The 11329-nt window shown below is 44.7% G+C and overlaps 2 protein-coding genes across 2 annotated transcripts; both read right to left on the bottom strand.

Moving 5' to 3' along the window:
• Positions 1-4015: 4015 nt before the first annotated feature.
• LOC130391873 (ladderlectin-like) lies at positions 4016-5484 on the bottom strand. Its single transcript, XM_056602198.1, has one exon. It carries the CDS (start codon positions 5393-5395, stop codon positions 4598-4600), a length of 798 nt encoding a protein of 265 aa, XP_056458173.1. The 5' UTR covers positions 5396-5484; the 3' UTR covers positions 4016-4597.
• Positions 5485-6401: 917 nt separating this feature from the next.
• Positions 6402-7855, bottom strand: LOC130392024 (C-type lectin domain family 17, member A-like). Its single transcript, XM_056602424.1, has one exon. It carries the CDS (start codon positions 7812-7814, stop codon positions 7065-7067), a length of 750 nt encoding a protein of 249 aa, XP_056458399.1. The 5' UTR covers positions 7815-7855; the 3' UTR covers positions 6402-7064.
• Positions 7856-11329: the final 3474 nt, after the last annotated feature.

Raw genomic sequence — 11329 nt, 5'->3', positions numbered from 1 at the left:
TGTGTGTGTGTTCACTTTTGGGATTTGTTTTTTGTGTTTGAGTGTGTCTTTCTGTGTGTATGTCGAACTATAATCCTTCCAGTAGAAAGTGTTTAAGGTTCATCATGTCTGCCACTCAAACTAATAAGTAACGGTTGATTGGCTGTCGAAATGGACCAATAGGAAGGGGGGGGGCCCGCGTTGTCGGAGAGTCAGGGGGATGACATCCCCGTACACATCGCCATGGTTAACCGCCGCCACTCAATAAAGAGGACCGTTGGCCTGGCGACCGTTGCATCCCGTTCCCTTAGTTACGGCGAACTGGGTGGACCTTCTCCTCCCTCTTTGACTCTTTCATCCATCTCTCGCTCTCCATCTCTCTTTCTGTCGTCTCGGTATATCCCTCTCACTTTCCATCTTTCCCCTCCCTGCGCACACACACACACACACACACACACACACACACACACACACACACACACACACACACACACACACACACACACACACACACACACACACAATCACACACAAACACACACACAGCCCCACGCTTAATAATTCCTCCGCTGTAAGTGAGGTTCTATCGGGTACTTTTTGGTGACATCTTTACAGCCTTGTACAAACCAGAGCCCTGGAGGGTGGTGGTGGAGGGGGTGGTGGTGGGGGTGGAGGTGTTTTCAGAGGGCTAACATGGCAGATCAGGTGGCCCAGCATGGCTGCTCTTGATGGGGGCTGTGAACGCTTGATCAGTGGCCTGGCACCACTAGCCAACCTGAACCTGGGATCACCCCCCCCTCCTGCCTCTAATGAGGCTGGAGAGAAGGTGGAGGAGGGTGGGAACAGGTGGTGGCTAAGGGGGATGGTGGTGGAGGAGAATGAGGGAGGTGATGGAGGAGGAGGAGGAGGAGGAGGAGGAGGAGGAGGAGGCGGAGGAGGATGGAGGCGAAGGAGAGAGGTGGAGGAGAGAGGTGGAGGAGGAGCGGGGAATGTTAGAAACAAAGTGTGTATGTTTGTGTGTGTGTGTGTCTGTGTGTGTCTGTGTGTGTGTGTGCGTGTGCACGTGCGTGACTTTGTCTGTGAGGTACACAGACAGACAGGTATGCAGACAGACAGGTACACAGACAGACAGGTATGCAGACAGACGGCCCACTGAAACTCAGAGGAGCTGGGAGTCTAGTCTTTACCGGGACTTGAGGAACCAGACTCGGCCGCAGAATGCACCACATAAAGTTTAGAGTGCTCCCTTCTCTCCCCTTCTCTCCCCTCCTCTCCCCTCCTCCCCCCTTCTCTCGCCTCCTCTCCCCTCCTCTCTTCTTGTCTCCCCTCCTCTCCCCTCCCCCCCTTCTTTCGCCTCCTCTTCCTCCTCTCTTCTTGTCTCCCCTCCTCTCCCCTCCTCCCCCCTCCTCTCCTCTCCTCCCCCCTTCTCTCCCCTCCTCTCCCCTCCTCTCCTCCTCTCCTGGGCCATTCATCACAGTTAGGCCGTCCGCACGGGTAAGTGGATTGTCGGTTACCGTGTAGCTCGATGCTAACCAAAATGGACTCCTTGCCGGGTGGCAGGGGAGAGCCAGAGAAAAAGGAGGAGAGAGCTCTTCATCCCCAAGTGGATAATCAACCGCGACAACCTAGCCCTCTTTTCCCCTGGTTCCATCGCCCGTACGTTCTCCACGCGTTCTCCGTCTTATACTTCGTCCTCTGCTTTCTGTTCCTACTTTTTACTGAGGCTTGTTTCCCTCGAGTGGCCTCCTGCAGAGCTTCAGGGGAAACGGTTGTTTAAATTCACTTGTTGTTTATAGAGGGGAGGCTTTTCAAGATAAAGGTACAGCAGTAACGGGCTGTCTTTAGTTGGACTGAGAGCAGTTTGGTAAATCTGACCACTCTCTAAACAACCTTGAGAACAACACATGGACAGAGAGAGAGAGAGAGAGAGAGAGAGAGAGAGAGAGAGAGAGAGAGAGAGAGAGAGAGAGAGAGAGAGAGAGAGAGAGAGAGAGAGAGAGAGAGAGAGAGAGAGAGAGAGAGAGAGAGAGAGAGAGAGAGAGAGAGAGAGATGGGTGTGTGGGTGTGGGGGTGTGTGTGTGTGGGTGTGTGCATGTGCTCTCTCTGTTTGAAGGCTCTGGGGCAATAGAAAAGCCAAGATAAGCCTATTGGCTGAAATTGCTGCAACATCTTTGTCCTACACACACACACACACACACACACACACACACATGCACATACACACACACACACACACAAAAAAAGCATAGACATTGTTCAATGATTTGGCACGGACACACAAACACTCACAGACACACCACAGTGTGCGAGCGTGTGTGTGTGTGTGTGTGTGTGTGTGTGTATTTTTTGTGTGTGTGGTTGTTAGTGTGTGTGTGTGTGGTTGTGTGTGTATGTGCGTGTGTGTGTGTGTGTGTGTGTGTGTGTGTGTGTGTGTGTGTGTGTGTGTGTGTGTGTGTGTGTGTGTGTGTGTGAGTAGTATTTATGCCAGGGCGTGTGAAGCCCCCCAGGCCAACAGATCTATAAGGGTGATAGATGGACTGAGGGTTTATCAGCTCAACAGATGTCCCACTGAGAAATACAGTATCTACACACACCTCTCTATATACCCTGTCCAGGGTGTGTGTGTGTGTGTGTGCGTGTGTGTGTGAGGGTGTGTTTGTATGTGTGTGAATGTGTGTGTCTGTGTGTGTGTGTGTGTTTGCGTGTGTGTGTGTGTGTGTGTGTGTGTGTGTGTGTGTGTGTGTGTGTGTGTGTGAGAGACAGAGAGAGAGAGAGAGAGAGAGAGAGAGAGAGAGAGAGCGAGTGTGTGTGCCTGTGTGTGCGTGTGTGTGTGTGTGTGTGTGTGTGCTTGTATGTGTGTGCCCGTTTGTGTGTGGGTATCTGAGACTGAAAGAGAGAGAATGATAGCTGGGCCTCGCTCTACCTCCGTAGGGCTGGGTCGATACAGATCAGACATATTGATCCCGAGTTTGGAAGGCTGTCTCTGGTTGTTCTGTTAGTTCGATTATATTGATCTATAAAGGCCTGCCTTCCCTCTCTCGCCTTACAAGTACTGCAGGGTAACAGGGAAAATACGAACCCGGATTAGAAGGAGTGGAGGCAGGTGGAAGGATGTCGATGCCTTCAAAGCGGATCTCATCCAGTTTCTTAAAGGCGTCATTCCCCGAGAAAACCGCTTAATCTTTTTCCTTTTGAAATACGATAGTTGACTCAGAGTTGCATATGCATGCTGAAAGTGAAAATGTTCTTCTACCTCGACCTCAGTAGCAATTTAAAGAAAATAGACGCATAAACAAGCGAAATAGAAAAGCCTCACCTCAACCTCAACAGACGTCAAAAGGTGAATTGGTGGCCTTACCACCTTGGCTTGCGACGGCCCGCGGGGAGACAGTATTGACTTGGTGGCCGTTGACACAGAGCCCATCTCGGCAGGTGGGAGGTAACAGAGAGGTGCTTACATTGCGGACCAAGTTCTGAACTTGTTCCACAATTGAAGCACCTTGTTGTCACCTCCTACCTGCCAAGTTGGGCTCTCTGTCACATTGCAAGCACCTCGAAACAAATTGTATATTAAACCCTCAATTGAAATTTTCAAATGAGGGTTTAATAATACATTACGATATTATGAGATATAAATGTTTGGTATCAATGATTGAAACATATATGCATGAAAAGGTCAGGGGCAAAGTCAGGGCAAACTGTCACGTGGTACGTGGTTCCATATTTGTGTCTTTATAGTGTTTTTTTTCTGTATGTTTTGTATGACAGCATGACAAAGTCTAAAGGGCAACTTTGACCAAACAGGAAGTCCTTAACCACATGTTACTTTCCACTTCTGCTTACAGAGACTGGGTGTCAGTAGTACGTCTGCAGCATCACTTTCATTTCAGTAATGTTCAGATTCTAATAGATAATTCAAATGGATCCACATGTACATGAAGACAGTGTTGCAATAAATATTTTATCCATAGGCCTATGCTAAAATACAATTTTAAATTCAATATGAAAGGTTAGATTTTTTAAAATTTGGGTTTAATATACAATTTATTTTGAGTGACATATTATATAAAGTTTGGTACCAATGATTAACATATATAACTGGCAAAATGGGTGGAAAACACTGCAATTAAAATGATTAAACCTGAAGAACTAGTGGATTAACAAAAGAAACCTTCAGTCAAAAAGCAAATCAAAGATAATTTCAATGTTTAGCCGCTAAAACAGTCAGTGCAGACCCACAAGACACCAGGACCCAAGTGTACTGTTCCCTCTGAACATTGTAGAGCAACTAGATAATTAGTTTACAAGTGTTTTATAGTGATCACACTACATGGTACCAAAGTCAAGATACAATTAAACATAGACTCTTCACCTCCTAACCTCAGCCGCTAACACCAAGAGCAACTGAGGAAACATTGAAAAAATAAAGTAACAAGAGCAGCATCTGTGTACAGCTCCTGCAGTGCAGTGTAGTATTCACAATATCTCCTTTTAAGGAACTACTTGCAGCCAATCACAGCTCTTATCGAGAATGAATGAACCCAACAAGTATGAAACGAAACAGCCGATGTATGTTGGCATCAAGATATAAAAAATAGTCATAAATAAATGTTTTCAATCATTTTATAAAATTTAGTTCACAAAGCCCCAAGGTAATGGTATCACAGCTCTCATCTGTCCAATTATATTGTTTCTGCTTCTTGATAATCTTTAAGCAGTTCTTGTCCTCACCCCCTTGAGGTTCCCCTCCGCTCCAGGAGGGGTCATCCAGTAACAGGACGGTCCCATCAACCCATCTCCACAACCCTTCACTGGCCGCATCTGTCGCTCCTAGCCAGAAGAATGTGCCGTACCTGCTAATAAAGTCCATCTCCTCTTTACTGTCCACAACCACCAGATCTGCTCTGTGGGAAACACAGAACTCCCTGCTCTTATTCCAGGATTGCCACTTGATGGAAATCATGTAACATTTACAACCAAACTTTACCCAACCATCTGGACATTCCTGTTTACAGAGCAGTGCGTCTCTCTGTTCCGTCAGATTCTTCAGCGTTAGAAGAAGTTGCTCCATGTCTCTGTCCATGCTTACATTCTTCTCCATTACAGTCTTCTCCATGTCGGTCTTGTATTTAACGGCCAGCCCAAGCAGTCCAGCCAGCAGGACAACAGACAGCAGGCCCAGAAGCACCACCACAGCCCTGATAGGACACCGAGGAGGGCTCACAGCGTCCGGCCGCTGACTTCTTCCTGTTCCCAGAGACTTGGAGGACTCCTCTGTCCCCACAGAGTCCTGGTGTGGATCTCTGAGGCTCTCCAGGTTAGCGTAGATGTCCACTATCCTCTCCTCTCTCTCTCCTTGTGTGTACCTGGCCTTGGTCATCATGTTGGGCATCGCGTAAATCACGTCCTCAGCCATATTCTGGTCTAAGCTGTTTCGACAGAGTTTAACTTATCGTCCTAGCCCTGTCAGTGGTTGGTCTTTCTGTGCGTTTTGTATGACTGCATGTCGAAGTCTTAAGAGCAGCTTTGATCAAACAGGAAGTCTTTAACGACATACCTTCCACTTCTGCTTAAAGAGACTGGGTGTCAGTGGTACGTCTGCAGCATCACTTTCATTTCAGTAATGTTCAGATTCTAATAGATAAGTCAAATGGATCCACATGTACATGAAGACAGTGTTGCAATACATATTTTATCCATAGGCCTATGCTAAAATACAATTTTAAATTTATTATGAAAGGTTAGATGTTTTAAAATTTGGGTTTAATATACAATTTATTTTGAGTGACATATTATTTAAAGTTTGGTACCAATGATGAATGCGTCAGTGGGACGTTTGTTGTAATATTAAAGGTTAGATGATTTAAAATGTGGATTTAAGATACAATTTTTATATACAGGACAAACACTGCAATTAAAAGGATTAAAGCTGAAGAAATAGTGGATTGGCAACAGAAACCTTCAATCCAAAAGCAAATCAAAGATCAGTTCAATGTGGAGCCGCTAAAACAGTCCAAGTGCAGACAACAGACAACAATTCCATGTTGCATCTCGTGGCCAAGAAAGAAGAGTTGTTATTATGATTTAAAGTCATGTTTAACCATACTTAAGTGTCAAATAATGACGTACATGTAATTAGACGTATTCCCTGCTGACCGTCTGGGGTGGCTAAACACTAGGGACGCCGGTCTCGATTCACCTGTTCAAATTTCCGGGATTTATCTACGTAGAACAATCGAGAGTTACGTATGTAACTACGGTTCTATGAATTCTGGATGACCGCCAGAGGCAGTGTTAAGCACTGCCTCTGGCGGTCAGTAAGAATGAAATAGAACCGCATTTTCCATGTATGGTAATGCTGCAACATGCTCTTCCGGAAGGTAACCAATCACAACGGAGTGGGGTTGGTAGGAGGGGGGAGGAGGGGGCGGAGAAGGACGAAGCCGAGGGTTGACAGAGAATGCTGAAAGCGCCCAGATGAGAGGAAGAGTTTCCCGAAAATCCATTTTTATCAATCGATTAATAAGAAATTAAGGCCAGAAAAGTAGTATAATAGGTCATCTTTAAAGGGGATTGGAGAAGGCGCTCTCATTGGTTTATTGCATGTTACTCCCAAAACACACCTGCAGGTATTCAGCCCAACCCATTTTAGATTTGCGTTGGGCGCAAGAGTAATTTATCCGCCGGTATAATAGCCTCAGCGCCAGAGATCTACCCACAAAGCCACTTCCGTTATGCACTTCTCACTTGCGTTTTAGACCGTTAAAATAGGGCCCTTAATGTGGTTCGCAGCAACTGAAAACCAGCCAATGATGTCAGCCAAATGTCTGACTCTTCACCTCCTAACCTCAGCCGCTAACACCAAGAGCAACTGAGGAAACATTGAAAAAATAAAGTAACAAGAGCAGCGTCTATGTACAGCTCATGCAGTGACCAGTGTAGTATTCACAATATCTCCTTTTAAGGACCTACTTGCAGCCAATCAGAGCTCTTATCAAATGAATGAACCCAACAAGTGTGAAAAAAAACAGCCGATGTATGTTGGCATCAAGATGTAAAAAATGTTAATAAAGACATTTTTTCACTCATTTTATCAAATTTTGTTCACAAAGCCCATAGGTCATGGTATCACAGCTCACATCTGTCCATTTAAATTGGTTCTGCTCCAAGACCTTCCTTAAGCAGTTCTTGCCCCCACCACCTTGAGGTCCCCCTCTACTCCAGGAGGGGTTATCCAGTGACAGGACGGTCCCATCAACCCATCTCCACGTCCCTTCACCGGCCGCATCTGTCGCTCCAAGCCAGTACGTGGTGTACCACCCGCTAATGAAGTCCATCTCCTCTTTACTGTCCACCACCACCAGATCTGCTCTGTGGGAAACACAGAACTCCCTGCTCTTATTCCAGGAGAGCCACCCGGAATTCCAGTAACATTTACAACCAAACTTACTTCTACCTTCTGGACATTCCTGTTTACAAAGCAGTGCGTCTCTCTGTTCCGTCAAATTCTTCAGCGTTAGGAGAACTTGCTCCATGTCGGTCTTGTATTTAACGGCCACCCCCAGCAGTCCAGCCAGCAGGACCACAGACAGCAGGCCCAGAAGCACCACCACAGCCCTGATAGGACACCAAGGAGGGCTCACAGCGTCCGGCCGCTGACTTCTTCCTGTTCCCAGAGACTTGGAGGACTCCCCTGTCCCCACAGAGTCCTGGTGTGGATCTCTGAGGCTCTCAGGACTAGCATAGATGTCCACTATCCTCTCCTCTCTCTCTCCTTGTGTATACCTGGCCTTGGTCATCATGTTGGGCATCGCGTAAATCACGTCCTCAGCCATATTCTGGTCTAAGCTGTTTCAACAGAGTTTAACTTATCGTCCTAGCCCTGTCAGTGGTTGGTCTTTCTGTGCGTTTTGTATGACTGCATGTCGAAATCTTAAGAGCAGCTTTGATCAAACAGGAAGTCTTTAACGACATACTTTCCACTTCTGCTTAAAGAGACTGGGTGTCAGTGGTACGTCTGCAGCATCACTTTCATTTCAGTAATGTTCAGATTCTAATAGATAATTCAAATGGATCCACATGTACATGAAGACAGTGTTGCAATACATATTTTATCCATAGGCCTATGCTAAAATACAATTTTAAATTTAATATGAAAGGTTAGATGTTTTAAAATTTGGGTTTAATATACAATTTATTTTGAGTGACATATTATTTAAAGTTTGGTACCAATGATGAATGCGTCAGTGGGACGTTTGTTGTAATATTAAAGGTTGGATGATTTAAAATGTGGGTTTAAAATACAATTTTAATATACAGGACAAACACTGCAATTAAAAGGATTAAAGCTGAAGAAATAGTGAATTGGCAACAGAAACCTTCAATCCAAAAGCAAATCAAAGATCAGTTCAATGTGGAGCCGCTAAAACAGTCCAAGTGCAAACAACAGACAACAATTCCATGTTGCATCTCGTGGCCAAGAAAGAAGAGTTGAGGAAGAAATGGTTGGATTGGACATTCAATCATTCATTCACGGGGCACGGCGGGAGTCTTGTGCCCGGGCCACGGTCAAGGTGCCCGTGTTGCCCGGCGAAGATAAAGCTGTGTCACGTTTTGAACTACACACTTTTTCCATCTGGTTTTGACTGGGTTTTTGGATCATCGGTCCGTTAAAGTAGTAAACGATTATTATTGCTACTTTAACGGCACCAACAATCCAAAACTACAGTGGAAACTAGATGGACAAAGTGTGTAGTTCATACGTTAGGCAGCTTTTACTTCTTCCCCACCTACAGAGCTTTTTATGTACGATCATTCAAAAAACCCATGTTATTTCCCATACTGATATTTGGATACTCGCTTCTGCTTCGATGAGTTTGCTTATATATGTTTACGTTTCTAAATATATCGAGACCAGACATTTATAAACGTAATTTCATCATCGGCGTGAGGAACTACAGAACACGGTTTTGTGCAAGAACAACAAGTCACTTACGGAAATAAATCGTTTTGCTTGCCTTGGATTCTTGCAACAGGAGAAATCATGGCAACTTTCGCCAAGAGTAGTTGCTGAGCTCTCGTTCACGAGCAGCAGCACAACGGTGTTTGGGTGCGCCGCTCTAATTTGCCTGAGTAGAATGTTGCGTCTCATTAGTTCCGTAAAATCAGTAATATCATAATTGTTCATTTGGTCAGCATGGGGGGGCCACAGGGGGGGCCAGGGACATGTCTACAGGGGCACGGGCCCCAGTAGGCCCCCGTGTAGAACCGCCAAGTTACGGGGCAATCATTGCTACAAGTGACCACCGCAAAATTTATGAAAAACTATGCAATGACACCTTTAAACCCCACAACTTCTTCTCTAACGCAGTTTAACTCCTGGGGCCGTATTCACAAAGGATCTTAGGGCTAAAAGTAGGTCCTAACTGGCGAATTTAGGAGTAACTCCTAAAAATAATGGGCGTGTCACTCTTAAATTTAGGACTCCTAACTTTTTTCACTAAGAGCAATTCACAAAGTATTTTAGGACTAAAAGTAGCACCTAAGTCTAGGAGAGCTTAAAAGTCCTCAAGAGGACTCCTAACTCAGTAAGACCTATTCACAAAGAATCTTAAAATGCCTGCGAGACGAAATGTTAGGGTATTCAACTTATTGTGGAGTTAATGCGCGATGCAATAACATCCCCGACTAACAGGAATAATCCGATTAGTCCCGAAATAAAATGTTATAAAAATTATAAGTTATAAAAAAATATATATAACTTATAAAAAATAAAAATAATTGCGCCATCAAAAGACGAGGACGTGTTCGTCAATAGTGGGAAAGAAAGTAGATTTCATCAACACGCAGGTTGTTTTTGATGCAAATTTTAACATAGCCTACTGGATGTTGTTGCAAAGTGGCCTGGATCTTCAGCTACCCATGATTCGCGCATTTTAATGGTGAGCGGTCTGAGGCAGCTTTTTGAGATGTACCAGTTGGGTGTCACTTGCTGGGTGACAGTGACTATCCATGCAAGACGTGGCTCTAGACACCCTACCTTAATCCACAACCGGGAGCACAGTTAAAGTGTAACATGTAAGTGATTACGCAGATTACGCTTAGTCCTATGCGTAAAACACATCGTATTGGCTCTTTGCGAGCACACAAACATACACGAAATGTTGTGGAGAGAGGAATTGGGCAGATGAAACGTCGGTTTCATGTCCTCCACGGCGAAATACGCCTCACCCCAGAGAGGGCAAGCACAGTAATCACTGTATGTGCCATTCTACACAACCTTTGCAAGTGGAGGAACATTCCACAGCCAGACGATGATGATGATGATGATGATGATGATGATGATGATGATGATGATGATGATGATGATGATGATGGCGATCAACATTACAAGGAATTTGGCCGTGTGGAACCGAGTGGACTGGCATTTAGGGATCACTTTGAAAACACATTTTAGGTAAACACCTTGGCACAAATCAGTCAACACTTGGGTAGTTCGTAACATTTATTTTCTTTTAGATTTTACGTATTTTTATTGTTTGCTTTCTCTCTCTCTTGAACGTGTAGGCTACAACGTCATTATCGTGGTCTGCACAAAATTGTCATCATGCGTGTATTCTGCTAACTGCACTATAACTACTTAATTCATTTCTAGCCTAGGCTATTTCCTTGTTTTTCGGTGATTCAGTGGGCTCGTCTGAACAACCAATCACCGAACTGACCGCTTCTAAACTCGTGCACGAGAATTGACGTAATCCATAGCAACGGCGCGTCACTCTTAGTTCACTCTTTGTGATTTATCCTTAGTAAGAGTAGGTCTCAGCGGCTTTGTGAATAACTTTTAAGAAAAAACTCCAACGTAAAATGTTTTAGCGCGAGTTAGGAGCACTCCTAGCGGTAAGATAAAATGCTTTGTGAATACGGCCCCAGATCTCAAACCTGTTTGAGTATTATTCTGAAACCTGTCTAACTCCTGATCGGGAACCTGTCTCACTCCTGATCTTAAACCTGTTTGACTCCTGATCTGAAACCTGTCTAACTCCTGATCTGAAACCTGTCTAACTCCTGGGGCCGTATTCACAAAGCATTTTATCTTACCGCTAGGAGTGCTCCTATTCCTATTAACTAGTTATAGTGCAGTTAGCAGAATACACGCATGATGACAATTTTGTGCAGACCACGATAATGATGTTGTAGCCTGCACGTTCAAGAGAGAGAGAAAGCAAACAATACAAATACGTAAAATCTAAAATAAAATAAATGTTACGAACTACCCAAGTGTTGACTGATTTGTGCCAAGGTGTTTACCTAAAATGTGTTTTCAAAGTGATACGATGTGTTTTACGCATAG

Source organism: Gadus chalcogrammus, chromosome 1 (genome assembly GCF_026213295.1).
Source record: "Gadus chalcogrammus isolate NIFS_2021 chromosome 1, NIFS_Gcha_1.0, whole genome shotgun sequence".
Taxonomy (NCBI): Eukaryota; Metazoa; Chordata; class Actinopteri; order Gadiformes; family Gadidae; genus Gadus; species Gadus chalcogrammus.
This window is presented reverse-complemented; position numbering and strand designations above follow the sequence as displayed.

Excerpts from the sequence above, each read along its gene's own strand:
- LOC130392024 (XM_056602424.1), bottom strand. The coding sequence starts at position 7,814 with ATGGCTGAGGACGTGATTTACGCGATGCCCAACATGATGACCAAGGCC.
- LOC130391873 (XM_056602198.1), bottom strand. The coding sequence starts at position 5,395 with ATGGCTGAGGACGTGATTTACGCGATGCCCAACATGATGACCAAGGCC.